The sequence below is a fragment of the Eschrichtius robustus genome, chromosome 11 (assembly GCF_028021215.1).
Source record: "Eschrichtius robustus isolate mEscRob2 chromosome 11, mEscRob2.pri, whole genome shotgun sequence".
In the NCBI taxonomy this organism is placed as follows: Eukaryota; Metazoa; Chordata; class Mammalia; order Artiodactyla; family Eschrichtiidae; genus Eschrichtius; species Eschrichtius robustus.
This window is the reverse complement of record NC_090834.1, coordinates 73,615,933-73,642,976: the sequence shown is the minus strand read 5'-3', so window position 1 is coordinate 73,642,976 and position 27,044 is coordinate 73,615,933. Positions and strand designations below refer to the sequence as shown.

The window sequence follows — 27,044 nt, the reverse complement described above, 5'->3', positions numbered from 1 at the left end:
ACTAGGAAGCTTTCTATTTATTATGATAGAAATATGACTATCAAGGTAGTCATAATCTTGATGGCTTAATTCTTGATGATAAGAAGAAAAGAAGATATTTGAATGGTATTTTCAAGCATGAAATTGTGTTAAAATTGAGGTGTCTGAATTCTGGTTAGCCATAGCAGATTAACACATTCATTTATCACCAATTTCACCCCAAAGCTAATAAATCTACAGTTAAGGATTTCACATCCTGTGCTAGGAAAAAGAAGCTTGATTTTTTTTCCCCCACAAATCTGGCTATATTCTCTTTCGGATTATGTTATATGCTGCATAGAAATAAGACCCTGAGGAAGGAGGGACTGCCTTTGGGCCTCAGGGGTCTTGAGGGCAGTACTCTTATCATCCAGAAGGATCAGCATCCCCAGAGAAGTTTAGTCAGTATTGGATTAGAATGATGTTCTTCCAGAAATCCCTAGGAAAGTTTAGATCAGTTGCTTAGTTCATGAATACTAAAATTACATGAATGGACATACCGACTTTTAAAGCACTTCTATGAAGATTTTAGGTACTAGGAAGAATATTTGAGACCATTTAGTCAAATTCCTTTTTGTATGATTGAAGACATTGAGTTCTAGAGCAATTCAATCCTTTGTTTAGGGTCATAAACTTATTTCTAGAAGGACCAGGAACAGAATAATGACTCCCATATCATTGCTCTTTCTTTCTGTTATACTGTTTATTCTCTTTTATTTTCCTCTTTAAAAATAGTGAAAGAGAAATTGCAAGGCTGTCAGAGAAACAATTATCTAACAATACGGTGAGTTTTTTTTGAAACTCCATTTCAGCTGCATTTAAAGAGATGATGTTTGTCTTCCCTCTTTTGCAGCAGCTCTATGCCGCTCAGCTGGCCAGCATGCAGGTGTCACCTGGAGCAAAGATGCCATCAACTCCACAGCCACCAAACGCAGCAGGGGCAGTCTCACCTACTGGGATAAAAAATGAAAAGAGAGGGACCAGCCCTGTAACTCAAGTTAAGGTATTTGCTTTGCAGGATTATGGAAACAGTTTGGAAAATAGCTTCACAAGAAAGGTAGTGAACCAGGCTGTGTTGGAAATAAACGGCAGGAAGCAAAACAGCCTAAAGGAACCCCAAAATGCTCCTCTTTATTGTAAATTTCATGATTGAGCACTGAGAAACAGGTGTTTCCCTTTTGATAACAATAGTGCCGTATTGTGAGATCTTCACCTATATCTGCACACTTACTTCTCAAGAGTTTTTCCCCTTTGGATTCTGGTGTTTATTTTTTAATGTTCATTGGCATGAATGGCCATGGTTTTATTACCAGTCTTTGTCATAGTCTTGTGACACTTCTCTCTAACTTCCTTAAACAGGTGGGGAGCCAACTTACAGTGCTAGAGGAAGAGGATCTCAAAACTTTAGATTGACAAAATAGAACCCAGTGCTGAACTTTATATGGTTTGTTGATAAAGGTCTCTCTCCTTCAAAAATAGTTATAAATGTGGGCTCTGAGGAATGAGTTGTGTCATAACCTAATCATGCTTTGATGCCATATATAGTTGTGATAGGATAAACAGGATTGCCCAAGTTATGACTGAAACATTAACAGATCCTTTCCTCACTGATTTTCAGTGTCTTAAAATGGGGTAGCCAGGAGGTGCTTGGTGACAGAGGGGAATTGATGATCCAGTCTAACTTTGCGCTGCAGCTGGTACTTATAGGTTTTTGTGATTGCCTTTGCTTGCTGTATTGAATTCACAAATTCAGACAGCTCAAAGAAACAATTGTTTTGTATCACTGACTTACCTACTTTGCGGGATATGTTAAGCACAGATGTATTATTGTTATGTGCCCAAAGTACTGCACTTGGAGAAATTTTGCAATTATTTTTAACTCGTTACATGAGAAACATCTAAGGCCAACAAAACAGCATTGAAGGCCACAAAATTACTGAAATTGTTTTATTTTCTAAAACTTGCAGATAGGGACTTTGAGATTTCAGAAAAGCCCTTAAAATATATGGATGCCAAATACCAAAGATAAAAAAAGTAAACATAATTAGGACGGATAGTTCTGCCAGTGCCCACCCAAAGGAATTAATTTAATGCCCCCATGCCTTTAGATTCTCCAAAGAAGTAGATGAACATTTATGCTTTGTTGTTAGAAATATTGAGATATGACAATAGGCGGTTTACATTTAATAAGATAGTATTAACTTATGGAAACAGACTATTTATTTTGTGTTCCAAGAGTTTCTTTTCGTGAATAAGAGAACACTACCACTCAAACCAAGGCACTTTGGTTAATTATAGTTGTTGGAGTATAAGCATATCAAACATCAGTGACTTGAGGTATTGAGTATTAGATATTTTAACATGAAAAAGTCATTTTATAAGTGGGTTGGCCGAATGGAACTACACCAAACCAAGCCTTTACTGGATGAGTAAAATGTTCCCTGGTTAGATTCAAGTTTATATTTGCTTTTACCATTCCAGCTTTGTGGGCCAGCTGAATTTTATTACTCACTTGACCACATGCAAATTCTTAGGGAGTTCTCTATATAATTTGACTTGACTGTACTTTATGTTAATAACAAAGGAGGCACTTATTATACTTATTAGATTGTTTATTGTATGTGTGAGTAAAAATATATAGACCAAGACATAAAGCAAATGTTTTAAATTTTTAAAATAGCTCCTACCTATTATTACAGAAGTTCTGAAAATAATCTTATATTTTGCAATTGAAAGAATTATGGTCACTAAAATATTTCATGTTTCTCTCTGTAGTCATTCTTTCCCTCTGTATATAACACGACTACGTGACATAGGGCATTGTTAGCTGAAGGTAACAAAAATAAAAATAGACGGTCTTCCTTTCCTTTTTTCCCCCAGAATTTTTATTTGCTATAGTTGTCAACATCAGCAGTCAGGATGTTTCTGTTCAAATGTCAGTTCTGTTTCTTTTACTAGATGTGTCACCTTGGGCAAGTTACTTCTTTCAGCCTTAGTTTTTGCCTCTGTAAAATGGAAGTTAATATTTTTACGGGTCTTAAATGAGATAATACATCTTCTAGAATATAGTGACTATTCCATAAATGTTAGTATAGCGATGACGTTGATGATAATCTGATGCTAATAAAGAAGATGGTGGTGGGTGGTAGTAGTGGTTGTAACTGAAATATCTGGTTGTATACCGAGAGAGATCCTGAAAGAAACCTAGAAGATTTCCATTTTAAACCATTATGGAGGAACAGGGATTTACTTACTCTCCAAACTTAAACAAGTAAAACTCAAGACACAATATATAAAACAGTAGTTTCAGACATTTCCAATAGGAGTACAGGACAGTGACCCCTGATAGAAGAGAAACAAGTGAGGCGAGCACCACAGTTGTTCCAGCTTACTGTCTAGAGAGAATTTCCAGGCAATGGTGCGGGGGCGAGGGGGTTGTGGGGGGGGCGACGTGTAGCCACATGCAGCTTGGAAGGCTTCCCGAGTAGAGAGACAAGAGTTCAGAGTTTAAGGATGCCAAGTAGATGGAACTTGTGAGGTAGAGTACCAGAGGAGGGAGCTGTATAGAGAGAGAGAGCACTGGAAATCTGCAGAAGTTCCCCTGTATTTAGCTGAGTACTGATCAGCATATGCATGTGAGGAAACTATCTGAGGCCAGGGAAAAAGACCAGATGTAGCAGACAAAACCATTGCAAGGTTCATAAAGAACTGAGAATGATTTGTGTTCCCACTGGCCAGATTGGAAAGATCACTTGACACATGGGCACCAAGTAGAGTCCCTAGCAGTGTATTACCTCACTAGTGGGCCCAGATTATCCCTAGATTAATGACTGCTCTGGACCTGCCTAACAAAGCTTAAAAGTAAGCCTAGTAAGGCTTTCCGTGTCTCAGAACAAAGTCCACAAATATTTAAAGGAATATACAAACTATGAAACCCAACACTGTAAAATTCACAATGTGGAGCATGTATTCAATAATTACTAGGCTTCCACAGAAGCAAGAAAATATGAACAATGATGAAAAGAATAATCAATCATTAGAAACAAACCCCAAAATAACACAGATGATAGAATTAGTAGATAAGACAGTAAAAACAGCTCTTATAAGGGACTTCCAACTATAGCCAAGTGAAGAGGTAAGCGTATCTGCTCCTGTTCACCCACAAAGTTTCTCTTGGGCCAGGACAGGCTGTGAGGACCAACAACAGGCCTGCCATGGTGGAAAGGGACTGACTTGACTGGGAGTTAATAGGTGCTTCCCATGCTCAGTGGCATTGTTGGTGGAAATGGCAATTATTGAATTATAAGAATAAATAATAAATTAGAATATACAGTCATACCTTTTCTATTTATTTATTTTTTATAAATTTATTTATTTTTATTTTTGGCTGTGTTGGGTCTTTGTTGCTGTGCGCGGGCTTTCTCTAGCTGTGGAGAGTGGGGGCTACTCTTCGTTGCGGTGCGCGGGCTTCTCATTGCGGTGGCTTCTCTTGTTGCAGAGCACAGGCTCTAGGCACGTGGGCTTCAGTAGTTGTGGCGCACGGGCTCAGTAGTCATGGCTCGCGGTCTCTAGAGCACAGGCTCAGTAGTTGTGGCACACAAGCTTAGTTGCTCCGCGGCATGTGGGATCTTCCTGGACCAGGGCTTGAACCCGTGTCCCCTGCATTGGCAGGCAGATTCTTAACCACTGTGCCACCAGGGAAGTCCCATAACCTTTTTTACTGAGCTTCATTTTATTGTGCTTCACAGCTATTGCACTTTTTACAAATTGAAGGTTTGTGGCAACCCTGCATAGTCAGATGATGGTTAGCATTTTTTTAGCAATAAAGTATTTTTTAATTAAGGTATATACGTTGTTTTTTTAGACATAATGCTATTGCACACTTAATAGACTACAGTAGTGCAGAAACATAACTTTTATATGCACTGGGAAACCAAAAATTCATGTGACTAGCTTTATTGTGATATTTGATTTACTGCAGTGGTCTGGAACCAAACCCATAATATATCTGAAGTTTGCCTATATTCAAAACTGAGTAAAACCAGGTGTTATAAACTCCATATATTCAAGAATGTGGAGGAAAACATGAACATTATAGGACAAGACATGGAAAACTTATATTGAATGTCTGGAGATGAAAAATACAGTGTTTGAGATGAAAAGTACTCTGGATTAGTACTGATTTGGAATAGCAACAGATTAGATATTATAGAAGAAAAGACTAGTGAACTTGATGACATAACAATGAAACTGTCCAAAATGAAATACATAGAAAAAAGACTATCAGTGCTGTGGAACATCAAATGGCCTCATATATGCAAGTGGAGCCCCAGGAGGAGAAGGAAGGGACAGAAAAATATATTTGAAGAAGTAATGGCTGAAAATTTTCCAAATTTGAGGAAAACTCTCAACTCAGGTATCTTAGGAAGCTTGGTAAACCCCAAGTAAAAGAAATGTGGAGAAAACTAACTAAATACCTAGCTTATAAATCACTATTATTTAGATAAGCGTAAAGGAACTAACTAGTCTAATGTCCTTTGAGTTCAGAGCAAAGGCAAGTAAATTGTAATGAAGCACATCAGATAATTTCGACATTTGTAATGGATACAACTATGTTTCCTGAGAACCTATCCTATATCTGGATAGAGATAAAAGTGCATTGCACCATAGATGTGCCAGATTACTTATTTCCTACCAAGACAAACCAACAAACAAAACAGCAGAATAAAGCTAGGGTATCCCTACATTATCAAATGACTTATTTTAGCTGATAGTTCAGTAGAAAAAGAGCCTGGGATTTGGAGCCCAATAAACTATAATTCAAATTTTGTCCCTCCGTGTATGACTTTGGACAGTCATTTTATCTTTCTGACTGCTTCTTTCTTTGTAAATTTAGAATACTACTGCCCAGCCTCATAGAGTTATTGGTAGTTAAATGAGCTAATATTTGTGAAAATGTCTAGCACGGTGTTAGTACATAAAGGCTCCTCTGTGCATGTTATTTTCATTTTCTCTTTCTAATCCTCCTTCCTGAGTACTGTTTTCTGGCATCCCTTTTTGTTCCCTCTTAAACAGTGACCATTAGGACCGGAAGAGACCTTAGAGATCAGCTAGAATCAGACCCTTTTTTCTATAGATGAAGAAATTGAGCCCAGAGAGGTCACATGTTTGCCACAGGGGAGAAAGTTCAGTTTCCAAGCTCTACTGTGTGTTTTAAACAATAACTAAAAGCAAGTTCTCTGTGTCTTCTCAGAAGCAAAACAGGAGTTAACATTTGCTGACAATTTTATTTTAAACACAATAATGCAGATCTTAAAACTGAACATTTAAATGAATATGCTCATATTACAATTAAATTTCTAGAATGATGGAAGTGTTGTTAAGGGTGTTCTATGGCAGGATAAAGGAAACAAAATAAAGTTGAGGAGCTTAGCTTTCAAGCTCCTGCTAAAACCAGAGTTACAAGCCAGGTATTTGAATACTGTGCTCAGTATAGAAAAACAGGCATCTTAAAATAGACATTCTGTAAATATATGTAGCAAAGAATATAAAGAGACATCACTTTAGACATGAAAAATAAATTGTATATAGCATGGTATGTAAAACATAATTATAATGTGTGCTTGCTCTTTGCAAAAATTAATTTTAAACATAAATAGAGACCAGAATATAGACCATGAAGAGTGCCCACACCCAGAAAGCCACATAGAAGCCATGCTGTGGCATGCGGCTCCCTGGGCAAAGGCCCAGAAGAGCAGAGGAAGGCTTTGTGTTTCCATTTTTAAAGTACTTGCTATTGTTTGATTTAAAATGTATATTAAAAAATTAGTGGCAGAGCCTATTTATAGTTCCAGGAACTTTTCAGAGAGAATAACACAAAAGCACTACAGAGCTGCTGAAATTTTAAATAATTCTTTGTAAATGCCCTAGGTTAATTTAGATCCCTGAAAACACATTAGGAAATTAAGCTGTAATGTAAGCTAATTCAGATTTTAATTTGGCAAAAAGAATGATCCAACTACACAGTTAATGTAAATAGAAACATAACACAGGGAAATTAATGAGGTTTCCTTCTGATGAATCTTCAAGGAGGTAGATCATTAGCTTCTTTTGTTATTACTGTAGGAGAATGTGGCATTGTCTCTGAGGTATAAAATAACTGTGGCTAACTACGTGATAATGTGCTTCATTTTTTAAAAAATACTTATTTGTGGTAAACTCTTGTAGGATGAAGCAGCAGCACAGCCGCTGAATCTCTCATCCCGACCCAAGACAGCTGAGCCTGTAAAGTCCCCAACATCTCCCACCCAAAGCCTCTTTCCAGCCAGCAAAACCAGCCCTGTCAATCTGCCTAACAAAAGCAGCATCCCCAGCCCCATTGGAGGAAGCTTGGGAAGAGGATCCTCTTTAGGTAAATGGAAAGGTCAACACCAGGAAGAGACTTACGAATTAGGTAAAAGAAAGCAAAACATGTTCACTGATGACTGATTCTTGTTTCCAAAGTGTTCCTTAGTCCAAGAAAAAAAAAAGTGAAAGTAAATAAAGTAAAAGTAAAATCTTTTCTACTGAAACATAACCCAGTTATGGTGTCTTGGGTGACTAGAACTTTTAGAAAAGGTTATAGTATAAATCCTGCTGGGATGGGTTCTTCAGATGATGATGAGTTAGATCCAACACTCAGAGACTTAGAAATTTCTGTGTTTGGTCAGTGCTTTGCTGCTGAAGCAACTCTAGGCAGATTAAGAGTGAACGTGAACCCTCCAAGGGCCTAAAGGAACCTGGCCTAAAAGCTGCCTGCCAAAAGTCCAAAATTTATTTGACATTTTATATTTTCTTCGTAAAATGTTTGTGAATTTTACATCTTATCCCATATCAGTTTTGCATTGAAGCAAATATGAATGACACACTTTATTGACATCATACGAAATAAAGTTGATGTCTAGTAAGATATGTCATAGTGATCCTCTGCCTCCTTACATTCTCTGATGTATTGCCAGGTATCTCTAGGGATATTCGTACCCAGGTATGAGAAGTATAGAGAAAAAAATGGGATTTGGCATCAGGCAGACTTGGACTGAGAGAGAGCCTTTACTTACTAGCTATGTGACCCTGTAAAAATTATTTAATATTTTTGAACTCAGTTTCCTAATCTCTGGAAGGGAAATATTATTACCTAGCTCATAGGTTGTTATGAGGATTAAAAGAGAAAAATATATATAAAGTGCCTAACATGGTATCTGGCACCCAGAAGGCATGCAATTTAAAAAGGCTGGACAACCGAATAGCAGCACATTTACATATACATGTGGAATGAAACAGTAATCACGAAAGCACGTAGTAGCAGAGAGCCAAATAAATATGAACATTATTGTTACTATGCTCTATAAGTCTCTTAATTTTCAAATAAAGACACAAAATTTCAAAGGGATTAGGGACTAGAACTAGCATTTCTCCACCATATTACCTTCCTTGTGTTGTTGAATCCTATAGCCTGAATGGCTTCCTGTAATAAATAAGATAATGTGTAAGTGTAGCCATTTATAATTTAAAAAAACATTTTGCCTATCTTATCTCATTTGATTTTTCACAATAATCCAATGAGTTAGGTAGTATATTGTTATTACTCTCATTGTATAATAAATTGTGGTCTTACAGTTAAAATGACTTGCCCACAGCCATGTAGGTATTAATTAGCAGAGTCAAAACTAGAATCCAGGTCCTCTGACATATAACTCAGTGCTCTTTTTATAAACTCACAGTTGGAATATATGCTGAGCTATGCTGAATCTAAGTGAATCTTCTGATGAGGAGATGTAAATCTTCCTCATTGAAATTGGGGACATTAGGATCCATACAGCAGCCTATTCTCTTTTTGAGTTAGGGTGCCTCTTTCAGGGGCCCAGAGGTCTTCACTCCAAGTCAGTGGGATTGCTGTGGGAAAGAGAAATGAATCATTTCCAGCATGTGAATATGATTGCTGAATTGTTGGAAGTCGTGAGATGAGGGGGAAAAAAAGCCAACATGAGGATAAATAATAGGCTTGATCTTGAAATGGCCCTCCTATAATCCACTTCTGAATTTTGTTTGGAAAGCATTTGGTTTCTGTACTGAGCATTGTGAGGGACAAAGACGACTGTTTCACAGGCCCTGCTCTTAATGGAGTTTATACCCCAGCAGAGCATATTCTTTAGATCGTGAGCTAGAAATGAGCTGAAGTAATAGCACTCTTATCCAGACAATACTGGATAGAATTTTTTTTTTAATCAGAAAAGCTTCAGAGCAAAAGATATGGGTTTTCTATATCCTAAAAAGTGGCTGTTTAACTTTCTAAAACTTTTCCATAGATAGTGTTGGTGATATTTTCTAAACTCAAGTACATGCACACATGCACTGCACACACATAGGCGTGTGATGTGAGCTTGATTGTAGTCTGATTTCCTCTGTCCCTTCTGTCTCTGTGAGGTGTGTGCACACACACACAGATATACACACATACACACACACACATACATGTGCTATGAGATGCTCATACCAGGATACATGCAAGCTGATCACATTAAACTTTATCACAGCAGCTGAAATCTATCAGTCAGCAAGCAATTGCCTTCTTTTTGCCTGAAATTAGAAAGCCTCATCTAAAGTATTAATTTTAACCTACAGTAAAATGCAAGATATGGAGGAAAATTAGTTTAATTTTGAATTTTGTCCTTCTGTGTTGCATGGAGTGTAATGAAAGTAAATGTTTTCACTTTATTTGAGGCTGTATACTTATGTGAAATCCATTCCCACACATACAGCCTCACTATCACGAAGACAGGGAACTGAGAGCAGTGGGTGTTCGGGTTGGGGGTAGGAAATGGGTTGTCATTCTCTTGGTAAGTAACTGAGGCAGCGTGATGAGTAGAATGCTTCATTAACCAGCCAGCGATTGGGGAACAGAGAGTGCGGTATGGTCCTTCCCACCCCTTCTCTCCTGCAGTGGACATCTGAACACACAGATACAGATATCTGCTAAAGGACACATGTAGCCGCACAGATTTTTTTTGGCTGGGCCAGAAACAAGTTTGCTGCATTAGCACACCAGATATAATGGTCAGCCTGCACAGATGTCTCTGCACCTGTCCCCAGCCCTTTCTTCACCACCACTGTCCCACTAATTGTTAGATATAGCCAGAATAGACATATATATATGTATATATGTATGTATGTATATGAATCTAGGAACCTTCATCTGTGAGGAGTTGTGTTGACAGAACCCAGATAAACTGAAACGCTGGTCCTCCGAGGGCTAATAAAACCCCAGCACAGCTCGGTCACCCTGGATTTCTGTGCTGTATTGCAGTTTTCTTAACAGCAAACGTGTCTCTTCCTTCTTCGGAGAATGTGGTATTATACAGGGGAGTGGGTAGTAGCAGTATTTTTTAAGAGTCTAACCTTACAAGCCTCTAATAATGCATCCTGTATATGCAGATATCCTGTCCAGTCTCAACTCCCCTGCCCTGTTTGGGGATCAGGATACAGTGATGAAAGCTATTCAGGAGGCTCGGAAGATGCGAGAACAGATCCAGCGGGAGCAACAGCAGCAGCAGCCGCATGGTGTTGATGGGAAACTGTCCGCCATGAATAACATGGGGCTGAACAACTGCAGGAATGAAAAGGTAAAGCTTGCTTCCCTCCTTCTCTGGCTCTGCTAGACCCATTGACTCATTTTTATCTGGCTCTTTCCAGGCTCCCAAGCACCAACCTGCAGCCAAAGATTTGGGGTCCTAGCTTGAGGGCTTTCTTGCATCACATTTAATCATTAGTGCTGATTAACAAATACACCCTTTCCCACTTAGTGTGGGTTGCCTCCCAGGTACCCAGCCAGGCACCCAACCTACCTGCCTATTGGTGTTTATCTGTCCCACTCCAAAAGATTTAGAAATATCTTATAATAAAGGGGATGTATGAGGTTACAAGACTATCAGAATATTAAAAAAGGAAGAAGCATATATGCTCACAATGAAGGCTAATACATTACCATGACTCATCATTGAATTTATTACTAAGCTTCCTATCTGCCTGAGCAAAATAGAAAACAAAGCAACTTATAAAATGTATTCATTTATTTTTTGATTCAACAAATTATTTATCGAGTGCTTATTCTGTAATAGACACTGTTCTAGGCACCGGAGATACAACAGTGAACAAATCAGACAAAAATCTATGTTCTCATAGAGCTTACATTCTAATAGGGGAACACAGATGAGGAAAAAATAAACAATTAAATACAAAATGAGTAATGTCAGTAACATCAGGAGGTGACTCAATGCCATGAGAAAAATGGAAGCAAGTTAAGGGAATAGGGAGTTACAGGATTGTTCTTTTAGATAGGCTGGTAGGGACTCTGCGGAAGTGTTACGGAGTAGAGAGATCTGAAGGAACCCCTGTGCAGGCCACATGAAGAGCGTCCAGGCAGTGGGAACAATAAGCTTAGAAGCTCTTAGAGTGTAGGACCAGCAACAAGGAGGCCAGCGTGGCAAGAGCAGCTTGAGGGAAGGGAGAGCAGTGGGACGTGAAGTAAAGTGATAGCCTGGGGTAGAGTGTGTTAGACCTGTAGGCCTTGGAAAGGCTTTGTGTTTCACTCTGAGTCCGATGGGAATTCCTAGACTGGTTTTGTCCAAGGCATTGACATGATCTGATTTACATATAAAAGGATCATTCTGCCTAGTGTGCAAGAACAGACTGCAGGAGGTTAAGAATGGAAATAGGCAGACCAGTTGAGAGGCTATTGTCACACACTGGGTGAAAAATTCTGATTATTTGATGAATGAATGATCCTTGCCATTCCTTGGCTTGTCTCTGCATCACTTCAGTTTCTGCCTCCCTCTTCACATGGCTATCTTCCCTCTGTGTATGTCCCCCTTTCTCCAAATCTCCCTCTTCTTATAAGGACATAAGTCATTGGATTTAGGGTCCACCCTAATCCAGTGTGACCTTATTTTAACTTGATTATATCTGCAAAGCCCCCATTTCCTATAGATAAATAGATAGATTATATAAATATATAATATGTTAAATTAATCATTATTTGCCTCCTCCCTCCCCCACCTTGATTGATCTCTTGGCGGGAGGTTCACATCAGGTAAGAGAGAAACTGTCTGGGGTAATGGTGGGTCTTCTGGTGTTGGTTAAGCCATAAACTTTTATATATTGGGGACCTGCTATGCACATGCCAGTCACCGGATCTGCTCAGTCAGTTAGGTGCCCCACTCCCCATTAAGTGCTCCATCCTTGGCAGTGGGCTCACAAAGCAGAACCCCTCTTTAAGAACTGCCTTAGTAGATGGTTACATATACAGTAAGGTTTCAGGACCACAAGAAAAGAAAAGCCTTGCCCCCAAACCTTTTCTACCACTCTGAAGCTAGAGATAAAGACAGTCAATCTTTTGACCTAAGACACTATACTATGCTCAGTGAGCACCATGAAATAGTAACATATTTAATCTTAATGTGAATAACTGTAAGATATTTTTGGGGGACCTAGATAGGTAAACACATTTTGGCATAGGGATACTGGGTGGGAAATTGGGTAAAAAACAAGCGAATGGGTACATGCACCAGAGACCATCTCCTCCTACCTTACAGTTTTGTCAATGGTTAATCCTAAAATTAATATGAGAAGGATGTTAGTGATTTGTTTAACTGAGTCTTTTAAAATGTATTAGTTTTCAAATGACAGTAGTATATGCTTACTGAAAATTCTAATAATACAGACAGATACATGGTCAAAAGCTAATTACCCTCCTCACCCCATTAACTATCATTAATGATTCAGAAGTTTTCTTTGCATATGCAAGAAAGTATTAATGAGTTTAAAACTATATATTCTCACTTGGAATGGTAGGCACCGAGTTGTCACTTACCAGCTGTGTGATATTTGGTAAGTTGAATAACTTCTCTGAATCTCAAGTTCTTCATCTGTAATGTGAGGGTAGTAATCTGGGTTACAATGAAGTAAGATATATATGGATATACCTAGCAAAGCTCCTGGTACAGAGTAAGCACTTTCTTATGTTTCCCATAACTTGTAGACTAAACTATGGGTGATCTTTGAAGATATAGAACAAATGTACTATTTTGTCACACATATGAGCTCCTCACATAATAATGGAAGGGTCAGCAGAAGGAAACAGAGTTAGATTTTTCAGAAGTTGGCATATTAACCAACTCACATAGTTAAACTCCTTTCTAACTGAGTTGATGCACAAAACTATGGAAACTTCAGATTTATTAGGTTAGATCACGGTTTCTCAGCCTCAACATTATTGGCATTTTTGGCTGGAGAATTCTTTGTCATGGGTGGCTAATCTGGCCACTACTCATTAGATGCCAGTAGTAGCACCACTCCTTTTGTGACAACCGAAAATGTCTCCAGACATTGCTAAATGTCCCCTATTGGGGGAGGGAGGACAAAATTACCCCTAGTTGAAAAATCACTGGGCTAAATAAATATATTTAGCATTAATACATTTCAGAAACTTTATTCCACAAAAAAACAAGTTATTTTATTTAAATAATCATACTTGTTTTTAAATTATGAAGAATCATTTGCCTTTGATTAATGTTATGAATGAGATATTTCTTTGAAAAATGCATCTAGAAATTTGTGTTTGGAATATTAACATAGAGAATATTTAAAACAGAATGTGTATATGCCATTTAGCTTGGGGGGAAAATAAGAAATAAATTCCATATTGTTGCAGCAACTGTGCCTTTCAGTGACGACCCCCCCCCCCCCATCACATTAAGCAGACTTAGACTAGCGGCATCCTGATACGTTTGCACTAAACCTAGGAGTAAATTGACACTGGTCATCCCTTGCTTCCTGCAGTGACTCTCTCTGTTTGTCTGACACAGTGACCCTATATGGTTGAATTTATATCGTTGGTTGAAGTTCAAGCTTAAGACTATTAACTTCAAATACTACAGGTTAATTTTAAGTATTTCTCATTGACTTTTTGAAATTCACATGGAGGGAAGAAGTCTGAGGCTCCAGAATAATAACACCTGATTTTGTGTTGGAAGCCATGAGAGGGAGATGAGAGATTAGGCTGAGGTTGAAAAATAATAATAATGAATCTTAACTTGTCCTAAAACACATCACACTGAAAGTAATTGAGCTCCTGAAGATAAGTGGCAAAGTGGCTTCTACAGAATCAGAAAACCCTGGTTTCCCAGTTGAAGGGAGTTGTTGTCTCAGTAAATGACTTTATTGGGGTTGAATTTGGGGCACCGGAAAAGTCCATTATATTCAGGGATGTTGTGCTCACAAGCTCTCCTTTACATGATCTCCCTCCCAAATAATGTCGCTCTTTTGAATGTATATTTGTGGTTGTGTAGGCTTTGTTTAGATTCTAGACCCAGTATGTATCTATCCTTGTTTGTTAGGTTTGTTGCAGCCAGAAGAGTAAATTAAGAACAATGTTAAAGGGCTCCTGTGATAGTCGATTTGGCTCTCTTATAATCAAAATATCCATCTTAATTTTATGAGGTTTCAGAAGACACTACTTTTTCTTCTGAGAATCATATTTTCTTCTGAGATCAAAGAGGGTAAATATATAATGCGCAGTAAGATTGGTAAAATGGATTGTGGCAAATTCAGTTTAACTGTCTTCAAAATTGTCTTCTTTGGAATTACCTCAGTTTCCTTAAATGTAAAGATCCATAAATTAGATTTCTGAATTTGTTCTTGTAAACCATAATACAGTTTTAGAGAATTTTTCTCAGTGTTTCTGTCATAACACCTTGTAATTTATAAAGCATATCTCATCACGCTCATATTTGGACATATTTTTACAAATGAGCATGTCACAGATTTGAGTTCCCTGAGAAGCAGACTGTGAGATGGAGATTAGTGAGCAGGTTTATTGGGGGGTGCTCTTTCTGATCGCCACCTGTAGAAGGGAAAGGATGAAAGCAGAATAGGACTGTGATGCAGTCTTAACCAAAGCCTTAGCCAACCTCATGTGAAGCTTTGAGATGGCCATGGCCATGCAGAATTGTCCCAAGTTGGATGGAGGGGGTGAGCTTTTATACACTTGTATCAGCCAGTCATTGGATGAGGGTTACCCTGGGAAGGGGACATAACCTTAGGTGATGTGACTCTCTTTAGCTGAGGCAGTGCCGAAGAGGGCCTCGAGCTGAGGGTGAGCAGCAACGTTCCCTGCAGCTGAGGAAATAAATCGGTCCTGAAGGGGGATCTGGGCAATGCATCACAATGTCCACTGTAGAGTTGTTTTTGTGACATTTACCAACATTAGATGTGTATAAAACATGCTTTGTATGTTTCATAACTGAGGGGAAACATTTACCACACAGGCATAGGGGTGCTTGTGTCTTTATGACACATACAGAATCACATATATGTCCATATGAATACATGTTTACCCGTGGCGTATTTCACTTTATTGGGTAAACCCCTATTTTGACACTTTAAAATGAAACATTGTTGACTTGATCAGCCAGAACAGCACCAATGGAGTTGTTCTGGTTGGCTGTGTCACAGGACATTTAGGGTCTGTTAAATATATAGATTGTAGGGACAATAGACTGTAACGGCGCCTTAGGAGCTGTTATGCTCCATCATTTCAACATAGCTGCTGTGCATGGATCATGAGTGTCTTGCCCGCCGAAGTCTAAGTTACTTCCCTGGGTTTTAGCTTTCCACAGCAAGAACACCAGCCACCTCCCGTAGTACCAGGGCAATTAGATCATATCATAGGCTAACTGCTTACCAAATTTTGTTGTTTGACATCTCTAAGACAGAATTCCAGTCAGAACAATACACTGCAGAATTTTAGACAGGCAGCTTCTAAATGTCCTTAGAGCTAAGCTAAGCGCATCTGGCTAGAAGAGAGGCAAGGCAGGGTGGGCCTTCTTAGTGTTAAAGTGCGTTTTGTAACTTTTTTGACTTCCTTGATGTTTGAATGCTGACTCGGTGATTGGTTAGAGCACTTTCCTGCACAGGTATTTTGTAACTTAGGTATCTGGTTATTTTGGTCATCTTAATAACCTTGAGGAGCCAGAAGACTGATTACCTACTGATCAGAGTTGCTCATAAATAGGCCGATTACACATTATACACGTGGCCTGAACTGCTGTTCCCTTCATCTTCTGCGAATCTCTTAAGAAAAATTCTTGACCTTATCGGGTGTCAAAATGAGCTACCATGAACACTATTATTACACTCTCTCTGCCTCTGAAGTATATTTGTGGGATTAAAACTGTAGAGTGAGAGAACTGGAGGGGACATAACATCTGATCTGGTCCAATAGCTTCAATTCACAGACAGGAAAACTGAGACCTAAAGAAAGAAAATGACTTACCCATGGTCACATAGTGGATTTGTGTCAGAGCAGGAATTAAATCTCAGCTTTCCTAATTCTTAATCAATGATATTTCTATTTATAGAACAGTATTAAATTCATTTACTAATTTTCTGTGAGCTCTTTTAAGCTTATTACATACAAAAGTACTTTTTACATTTGCAATCCAAAACCTTTGATGGAATAAGACAGGGTAAAAATAAACAGAAACAGTGAAGCAGAAAAGCACTGAGACCCCCGCTTCCTGTAGACTTTTCACCTTCTGTCTGGGTAGGGCATTCTTCCCTACCATGATGTCCATTGGTTCTGGCTCTGGAAAGATATCAGTCAGAAAACAGAAGATCAAATGATGCTAGTACAGACAAAGAGACAGAAGAGGTGGCTAGACCAGGAGCAGTAATAGAATTGGAGGCCACACGGTGTATTGGAAAGAGTATGGGTTTTGGAGTTGGTTAATCCTGTGTCTCAGTTTCTAGGATTAATCTTGGAAGCAGCCTGTACTGTTTTCTAACAGTGTTATTTAAGTAAGTTACTTAACCTCTGTGAGTCTCAATGAACATACCTATAAAATGGAGATAATTATCCTTTCCTTGAAGGATCGTTTTGAGGGAAAACATATGTAGAGCACATATCTGGCACAGGAGGTGCTCCGTTAATATTAGGTCCTTTTCCACTTTAGAACCTCAGACAGGTGGTCAAACCTGTGGTTAACTTTATTAAATTTTCACTCTTTGACACTCTCCAAAGGTGAATGGATTAACCTACTGCTCCTTGGAGCCAAAATGTCTTAAGATAGAGTAGAAGGTTAGTTAGAAGCTAGCAGGCACCTTCTTACAAACTCAAGATATGCATTTTTCTTTTTCACTCTTAAAGTAACTTGTATACCCTAGTTACTTGCTAGGATCTGCTCATAGCCAACATGATAATGTTCAGATTTTATAATACTAGTGTGCTAGGGAGCTTTTGTTCCTACTAATTTAATATATACTTTAATATATTTCCAGAAAAATCAGAATTTCAATCTATGATTTTTGAGAATACTTAACCTGATTCTTGATAACTATATGCATTTCTCATGCCAAAATTATATTTTTTCAATCAAGTAAATAGGAAAATAATAATCCAGTCACTAAGGCACATTGTAAACTTGTTCCTGTATGTTCAAGAAAGCAGTTGTTCATTTTTTACAAGTGTAGATTCTTGCTTCTCACCCACACTTTGCAAAAACATCAGAATAGTACATCAGTATTACACTGATGTAATACTGCCCCCTTTTATTGGAATTGAAAAACATACTAGACGTCTTCTGCTTCACATTGTCAGTTGCCACAGCTCCTTGTTACTTATACAATTGATTCAGGTATTCATTGTTGCATGACAGGATAAGTTCAGACAGAAGGTCAATATAGTTGTACAACAATAAGTGAAAGGGGATTGTGAGCAAATTATTTAGCGAAGTGTGTTTGGAATAAATGAGTTTCTTATATAGCACAAAAACTAGTGAGGTTACTCCAAAGGAGTACATAGTATTGATTAAACAGGATGGTAATTTCTGTGAGCAGTTGACTAACATGTTCAGTTGTGCTTTTGTGTATGTCAACTTATTCCCAAGATATTGACAACTTGTCCTATGAGCGGTTTGGGCATATTAGAGATTTTACAGTAAGGGGACAAATTCTAATTATAGCATCCTCTTTTGCAAAGCAGAGCAATAGTTGGGTTTTTAAAAAAATTTATTCAGTTAATTTATTTATTTTTGGCTGCATAGGGTCTTCGTTGCTGCGCGCGGGCTTTCTCTAGTTGCGGCGAGCGGGGGCTGCTCTTTGTTGTGGTGCGTGGGCTTCTCACTGCGGTGGCTTCTCTTGTTGTGGAGCATGGGCTTAGTTGCTCTGTGGCATGTGGGATCCTCCCGGACCAGGGCTCGAACCTGTGTCCCCTGCATTGGCAGGCGGATTCTTAACCACTGTGCCACCAGGGAAGTCCCAATAGTTGGTTTTAAAAAAAAGTTTATGTAGTACTTTTCACATCCTGACAAGAAACATTTTTATAGTGCTTCTATGTTTCAAAAATATTATCACATACGTTATCTCTCTTGAACCTTTCCAAATTCAGGGATATAGATAATACTGTCCTTGTTTTGCAGATTAGGGACCTAACACCAGCTCTAGATCACTTTGCTCCATCATTACCTCTCTATCGTCTCATTTGTTCCCTACATCTCTGTGAGATTGACAGGGCAATTTTAGCTAAAATCTAAAACAAGACATACATCTGAGTTTCAAACATCAATTTTAACGAAGTGAATGCTAAAATCATGAGATAAAGCAGTCTACCTAGATATATATGCTTCATGCATATTTCTTGTAAAGGAGTAACTAACTATATGTATACTTGTGATAGTGTTTTTCTAAAACAGCATACAAAGGTCAAAAATGCCATAAATTATTTTAAAAATGTAAGTTTTATTAGTGTTAGGCTTTACATTTGAACCAATAACATTGAACAACTAAACAGTGCTGCATATAGACTCCTGGCTATCATTAAGTTCAATGTTATCGTTAAGTTCCTTTTATTTTTGTCGTCAGGGTTATTTGATTGGTTGCCTAGCTACTAGTTTAAGACCCAATTCATAAAAAACAACAACAAACTTGTTTGGCTCTTCTCTTCTCTGCAGGTTAAATGGAATGAATGGTGAGAATTTATCTCAGTTTAAAAGGTTCAAGATACTTCCTAGGGTTGGGGTAGGGGGGAGGAGTAAATATAAGACTTTTAGTTTTGTTTACAACAAATTTTTTAAATCAAAAGGCCATGTCCAATAAAGATGCAGACATAGAGAATGGACTTGAGGACACGGGGAGAGGGAAGGGTAAGCTGGGACGAAGTGAGAGAGGGGCATGGACATATATACACTACCAAATGTAAAATAGATAGCTAGTGGGAAGCAGCCGCATAGCACAGGGAGATCAGCTCCGTGCTTTGTGACCACCTAGAGGGGTGGGGTAGGGAGGGTGGGAGGGAGATGCAAGAGGGAGGGGATTTGGGGATATATGTATACATATAGCTGATTCACTTTGTGATACAGCAGAAACTAACACACCATTGTAAAGCAAGATTTAAAAAAAAAAGGCCATGTCCAGTTAAAGGACCTCCCAGTGAAAGGGTTAAAATTTGACACATCACAGTTAATAATTTTGCATAAAGAGTTGTTGGTTTGGGCATGTATGGAGCAAATTTATTAATAATAAGAATGTTATAGCCCTAACCTCCCACTATGGCAAGTACTTTCTAATCCTTAATCCTTCTAGATCTAATCTCTTAGTCCTTCTAGATCAGCTATTCTCAAGTTTTTTGGTCCCAGAGCCCCTTTACACACACACACACACACACACACACACACACACACATATATTTATATATATATAAATGTTTATAATATATAATATTAAAACTTAAAAATTATTTATTCATTTAAAAATCATAATAAAACCATTAGATGTTAATGTAAATAACATTTTTTAGTATTAAGTATATTTTTCAAAATAAAAAATAGTAAGAAGAATGGCTTTGTTTTAGCTTTTTGCAAATCTCTCTAATGTCTGGCTTAGTAGTAGACAAGCTTGATTCTTACTTCTGCTTCTGCATTCAGTCTGTTGCTTTATCTCAAAGCCATGTAACTTTCTTTCTTCCTTCCTTCCTTCCTTCCTTCCTTCCTTCCTTCCTTTCTTTCTTTCTTTCAACATCTTTATTGGAGTATAATTGCTTTACAATGGTGTGTTAGTTTCTGCTTTACAACAAAGTGAATCAGCTATACCTATATAGACATCCCCATATCTCCTCCCTCTTGTGTCTCCCTCCCACCCTCCCTATCCCACCCCTCTAGGTGGTCACAAACCACCGAGCTGATCTCCCTGGGCTATGCAGCTGCTTCCCACTAGCTATCTATTTTACATTTGGTAGTATATATAAGTCCATGCCACTCTCTCACTTCGTCCCAGCTTACCCTTCCCCCTCCCCGTGTCCTCAAGTCTCTTCTCTACATCTGTGTCTTTATTCCTGTCCTGCCCCTAGGTTCTTCAGAACCATTTTTTTTTTTAGATTCCATATGTATGTATTAACATACAGTATTTGTTTTTCTCTTTCTGACTTAACTTCACTCTGTATGACAGTCCCTAGGTCCATCCACCTCACTACAAATAACTCAATTTCGTTTCTTTTAAAGGCTGAGTAATATTCCATTGTATATATGTGACACATCTTTTTTCTGCATTCATCTGTCGAGGGACACTTAGGTTGCATCCATGTCCTGGCTATTGTAAATAGAGCTGCAGTGAATATTGTGGTACATGACTCTTTTTGAATTATCAGGTTTTGTCAGGGTATATGTCCATGGGTCGTATGGTAGTTCTATTTTTAGTTTTTTAAGGAACTTCCATTTTGTTCTGCATAGTGTCTGTATCAATTTACATTCCCACCAACAGTGCAAGAGGGTTCCCTTTTCTCCACACCCTCTCCAGCATCTATTGTTTGTAGATTTTTTGATCATGGCCATTCTTACTGGTGTGAGGTGATACCTCATTGTAGTTTTGATTTACATTTCTCTAATGATTAGTGATGTTGAGCATCCTTTCGTGTGTTTGTTGGCAATGTGTATATCTTCTTTGGAGGAATGTCTATTTAGGTCTTCTGCCCATTTTTGGATTGGGTTATTTGTTTTTTGATATTGAGCTGCGTGAGCTGTTTGTATATTTTGGAGATTAATCCTTTGTCAGTTGCTTCATTTGCAAATACTTTCTCCCATTCTGAGGGTTGTCTTTTTGTCTTGTTTATGGTTTCCTTTGCTGTGCAAAAGCTTTTAAGTTTCATTAGGTCCCATTTGTTTATTTTTGTTTTTATTTCCATTAGTCTAGGAGGTGGGTCAAAAAGGATCTTGCTGTGATTTATGTCATAGAGTATTCAGCCTATGTTTTCCTCTAGGAGTTTTATAGTGTCTGGTCTTACATTTAGGTCTTTAATCCATTTTGAGTTTATTTTTGTGTATAGTGTTAGGGAGTGTTCTAATTTCATTCTTTTACATGTAGCTGTCCAGTTTTCTCAGCACCACTTATTGAAGAGGCTGTCTTTTCTCCATTGTGTACTCTTGCCTCCTTTATCAAAGGTAAGCTTACCATATGTGCATGGGTTTATCTCTAGGCTTTCTATCCTGTTCCATTGACCTATATTTCTGTTTTTGTGCCAGTACCATACTGCCTTGATTATTGTAGCTTTGTAGTATAGTGTGAAGTCAGGGAGCCTGATCCCTCCAGCTCCGTTTTTCTTTCTCAAGATTGCTTTGGCTATTCGGGGTCTTTTGTGTTTCCATTCAAATTGTGAATTTTTTTGTTGTAGTTCTGTGAAAAATGCCAGTGGTAGTTTGATAGGGACTGCATAGAATCTGTAGATGGTTTTGGGTAGTATAGTCATTTTCACAATGTTGATTCTTCCAATCCAGAAACATGGTATATCTCTCCATCTGTTTGTATCATCTTTAATTTCTTTCACCAGTGTCTTATAGTTTTCTGCATACAGGTCTTTTGTCTCCTTAGGTAGGTTTATTCCTAGGTATTTTATTCTTTTTGTTGCAATGGTAAATGGGAGTGTTTCCTTAATTTCTCTTTCAGATTTTCATCATTAGTGTATAGGAGTGCAAGAGATTTCTGAGCATTAGTTTTGTATCCTGATACTTTACCAAATTCATTGATTAGCTCTAGTAGTTTTCTGGTAGAGTCTTTAGGATTCTCTATGTATAGTATCATGTCATCTGCAAACAGTGACAGCTTTACTTCTTCTTTTCCGATTTGGATTCCTTTTATTTCTTTTTCTTCTCTGATGGCTGTGGCTAAAACTTCCAAAACTATGTTGAATAATAGTGGTGAGAGTGGACAACCTTGTCTTGTTCCTGATCTTAGAGGAAATGGTTTCTGTTTTTCACCATTGAGAACGATGCTGACAGTGGGTTTGTCATATATGGCCTTTATTATGTTGAGGTAAGTTCCCTCTACGCCTACTTTCTGGAGGGCTTTTATCATAAATAGGTGTTGAATTTTGTCAAAAGCTTTTTCTGCATCTATTGAGATGATCGTACGGTTTTTCTCCTTCAGTTTGTTAATATGGTGTATCACATTGATTGATTTTGCATATATTGAAGAATCCTTGCATTCCTGGGATAAACCCCACTTGATCATGGTGTATGATCCTTTTAATGTGCTGTTGGATTCTGTTTGCTAGTATTTTGTTGAGGATTTTTGCATCTGTGTTCATCAGTGATATTGGCCTGTAGTTTTGTTTCTTTGTGACATCTTTGTCTGGTTTTGGTCTCAGGGTGATGGTGGCCTCATAGAATGAGTTTGGGAGTGTTCCTCCCTCTGCTATATTTTGGAAGAGTTTGAGAAAGATAGGTGTTAGCTCTTCTCTAAATGTTTGATAGAATTCGCCTGTGAAGCCATCTGGTCCTGGGCTTTTGTTTGTTGGAAGATTTTTAATCACAGTCTCAATTTCAGTGCTTGTGATGGGTCTGTTTATATTTTCTATTTCTTCCAGCTTCAATCTCAGAATGTTGTGTTTTTCTAAGAATTTGTCCATTTCTTCCAGGTTGTCCATTGTATTGGCTTATAGTTGCTTGTAGTAATCGCTCATGATCCTTTGTATTTCTGCAGTGTCAGTTGTTACTTCTCCTTTTTCATTTCTAATTCTGTTGATTTGAGTCTTCTCCCTTTCTTTCTGGATGAGTCTGGGTAATGGTTTATCAATTTTGTTTATCTTCTCAAAGAACCAGCTTTTATTTTTATTGATCTTTGCTATTGTTTCCTTCATTTCTTTTTCATTTATTTCTGATCTGATCTTTATGATTTCTTTCCTTCTGCCAACTTTGGGGTTTTCTTGTTCTTCTTTCTCTAATTGCTTTAGGTGTAAGGTTAGGTTGTTTATTTGAGATGTTTCTTGTTTCTTGAGGTAGGATTGTATTGCTATAAACTTCCCTCTTAGAACTGGTTTTGCTGCATCCCATAGGTTTTGGTTGTCATGTTTTCATTGTCATTTGTTTCTAGGTATTTTTTGATTTCCTCTTTGATTTCTTCAGCGATCTCTTGGTTATTAAGTAGTGTATTGTTTAGCCCCCATGTGTTTGTATTTTTTACAGATTTTTTCCTGTAATTGATATCTAGTCTCATAGCATTGTGGTTGGAAAAGATACTTCATACGATTTCAATTTTCTGAAATTTACCAAGGCTTGATTTGTGACCCAGGATATGATCTATCCTGGAGAATGTTCCATGAGCACTTGAGAAGAAAGTGTGTTCTGTTGTTTTTGGATGGAATGTCCTATAAATATCAATTAAGTCCATCTTGTTTAATGTGTCAGTTAAAACTTGTGTTTCCTTATTTATTTTCATTTTGGATGATCTGTCCATTGGTGAAAGTGGGGTGTTAAAGTCCCCTACTATGATTGTGTTACTGTCTATTTCCCCTTTTATGGCTTTTAGCATTTGGCTTATGTATTGAGGTGCTCCTATGTTGGGTGCATAAATATTTACAATTGTTATATCTTCTTCTTGGATTGATCCCTTGATCATTATGTAGTGTCCTTCTTTGTCTCTTGTAATAGTCTTTATTTTAAAGTCTATTTTGTCTGATATGAGAATTGCTACTCCAGCTTTCTTTTGATTTCCATTTGCATGGAATATCTTTTTCCATCCCCTCACTTTCAGTCTGTATGTGTCCCTAGGTCTGAAGTGGGTCTCTTGTAGACAGAATATATATGGGTCTTGTTTTTGTAGCCATTCAACCAGTCTATGTCTTTTGGTTGAAGCATTTAATCCATTTACATTTAAGGTAATTATCGATATGTATGTTCCTATTACCATGTTCTTAACTGTTTTGGGTTTGTTATTGTAGGTCTTTTCCTTCTCTTGTGTTTCCTGCCTAGAGAAGTTCCTTTAGCGTTTGTTGTAAAGCTGGTTTTGTGGTGCTGAATTCTCTTAGCTTTTGCTTGTCTGTAAAGGTTTTAATTTCTCCATTGAATCTGACTGAGATCCTTGCTGGGTAGAGTAATCTTGGTTGTATGTTTTTCCCTTTCATCACTTTAAATATGTCTTGCCACTCCCTTCTAGCTTGCAGAGTTTCTGCTGAAAGATCAGCTGGTAACCTTATGGGGATTCCCTTATATGTTATTTGTTGTTTTTCCCTTGCTGCTTTTAATATTTCTTTGTGTTTAATTTTTGATAGTTTGATTAATATGTGTCTTGGTGTGTTTCCTCCTTGGATTTATCCTGTATGGGACTCTCTGTGCTTCCTGGACTTGATTGACTATTTCCTTTCCTATATTAGGGAAGTTTTCAACTATAATCTCTTCAAATATTTTCTCAGTCTGTTTTTTTTTTTCTCTTTTTCTTCTGGGACCCCTATAATTTGAATGTTGGTGCATTTAATGTTGTCCCAGAAGTCTCTGAGACTCTCCTCAATTCTTTTCATTGTTTTTCCTTTATTCTGCTCTACGGTAGTTATTTCCACTATTTTATCTTGCAGGGCACTTATCCGTTCTTCTGCCTCAGTTATTCTGCTATTGATTCCTTCTAGAGAATTTTTAATTTCATTTTTTGTGTTGTTCATCATTGTTTGCTTGCTCTTTAGTTCTTCTAGGTCCTTGTTAAACGTTCCTTGTATTTTGTCCATTCTGTTTACAAGATTTTGGATCATCTTTACTAGCATTACTCTGAATTCTTTTTCCGGTAGATTGCCTATTTCCTCTTCATTTGTTTGGTCTGATGGGTTTTTACCTTGCTCCTTCATCTGCTGTGTTTCTCTGTCTTCTCATTTTGCTTAACTTACTGTGTTTGGGGTCTCCTTTTTGCAGGCTGCAGGTTCGTAGTTCCCATTGTTTTTGTGTCTGCCCCCAGTAGCTAAGGTTGGTTCAATGGGTTGTGTAGGCTTCCTGGTGGAGGGAACTGGTGCCTGTGTTCTTGTGGATGAGGCTGGATTTTGTCTTTATGGTGGGCAGGACCGTGTCTGGTGGTGTGTTTTGGGGTGCCTGTGACCTTATTATGATTTTAGGCAGCCTCTCTGCTAATGGGTGGTGTTGTGTTCCTGTCTTGCTAGTTGTTTGGCATAGGGTGTCCAGTACTGTAGCTTGCTGATTGTTGAGTGGAGCTGGGTCTTAGCATTGAGATGGAGACCTCTGGGAGAGCTTTTGCCGTTTGATATTATGTGGAGCTGGGAGGTCTCTGGTGGACCAATGTCCTAAACTCGGCTCTCCCACCTCAGAGACACAGGCCTGACACCGGCCGGAGCACCAAGACCCTGTCAGCCACATGGTTCTTTATTCCAACCAATCCTCCCTCTTCTGCTACTTGGCAGAGTGGCCATTAGGCACCTCATGCAGATGGCTCACTGAGGGCATTCTGTCCTTATCACCTGACGATTAACATGTCCTCAATTCAGTTGATTGAGCAGAGTCTATTCACAGTACTGAGCAGTGGCAAGATTGAGTAATGTCAGCCATGTAACTTCTGAGAAATTCCATTGTACACTCATGAAAGAATAGGAATGAAAAAGGCAAATAATGTCTTAGTATTATTATGAGACTAGTTTTGGTCTAGTGGATCCTCTAAAAGGGTCTTCGAGATTTCCAGAGGCATACTTTGAATACATGTTATTCTAGATCATGGAATATATGTACATACAGTGTGTGTTTTAAGTGTATTCCCCTTAACTTTAAGAACAGCCTTCACTGATCAAACGTTGTAAACAGATATGATTATTGGTTTTATTCTACTTGAATTAAGGAGTCAAAAGTTAATAAAATTCTATTACTTATATTTATACCTTACCTTTATGTAAAAACAATTTTGGGTGGTTTGCAGTGATACATGTAATAAAAACAAGATAAAAACTAAATAGAAAAAGAGTCAGTGGTATAGACTGTAGCCTACTCTTAAGTGACTTCCTCCTGAAATGAAAAAAAAAAAAAAAACTAAATAGAGAGGAGATAGTAGGAAAGAAAAATTAAGGATAGGAAAATAAGGTAAATAAGATAAAGCTGGGGTAAGGTAAGTGAACAAAAAGTCTTGTCATGCATATTTTTTTTAAATTGGAGTATAGTTGCTTTTGTCATACATATTTACATAATTGCTAGAGCTGGGCCACAGACTTGACCGTGAGCTTCTTGGTAACCAAGCAAAAAGAAAATGTGTTACAAGATCCACAGTATTTCTACTATATAGATAGAACAGTTTCTCAGAAGAAACATGGGTGTTCTCCTACGGGTCTTCATAAAAGCTTGAGACATACTCAAGAATGTTCCTATAATATTCAGTTTAAGAACTACAATAATTTTGCAGGCTGTTTCTTAACAGACCTTGTCATTTATCTATTAGATCCATTCATTTTTAACTAGCTTCATTTGCCTTAGTTTGAGTATTGTGACTGACACTGCATTCTTCTTTATCTCATGAACACTTTTTTTCAATTCCATTTCATTTTAATTAGGTACTTACTATATACAAAGCACAGTATTTGACTTGTGTAGTGGAAAGGTAACCAAGGTTCAATCCAGGCTTACTAAATTAATATATCTCAGAACCTCACTTTCCTCAACAGTGAAAACGTTAGGATTTGAGAATTAAGTCAC

The 27,044-nt window shown here is 37.9% G+C and overlaps 1 protein-coding gene across 14 annotated transcripts in view; it reads left to right on the top strand.

Moving 5' to 3' along the window:
• SOX6 (SRY-box transcription factor 6) overlaps positions 1–27,044 on the top strand; it is a 625,789-nt gene that overhangs the window by 530,929 nt on the left and 67,816 nt on the right. For 8 of the 14 annotated variants that reach the window (XM_068554456.1, XM_068554455.1, XM_068554465.1 and 5 more), the window contains 3 exons: positions 872–1,021; positions 7,246–7,471; positions 10,489–10,676. In XM_068554456.1, the coding sequence (XP_068410557.1) occupies positions 872–1,021; positions 7,246–7,471; positions 10,489–10,676 (564 nt within the window). The remainder of the gene's footprint in view (positions 1–871; positions 1,022–7,245; positions 7,472–10,488; positions 10,677–27,044) is intronic. The other 6 variants (XM_068554467.1, XM_068554462.1, XM_068554466.1 and 3 more) reach the window with 2 other exon arrangements.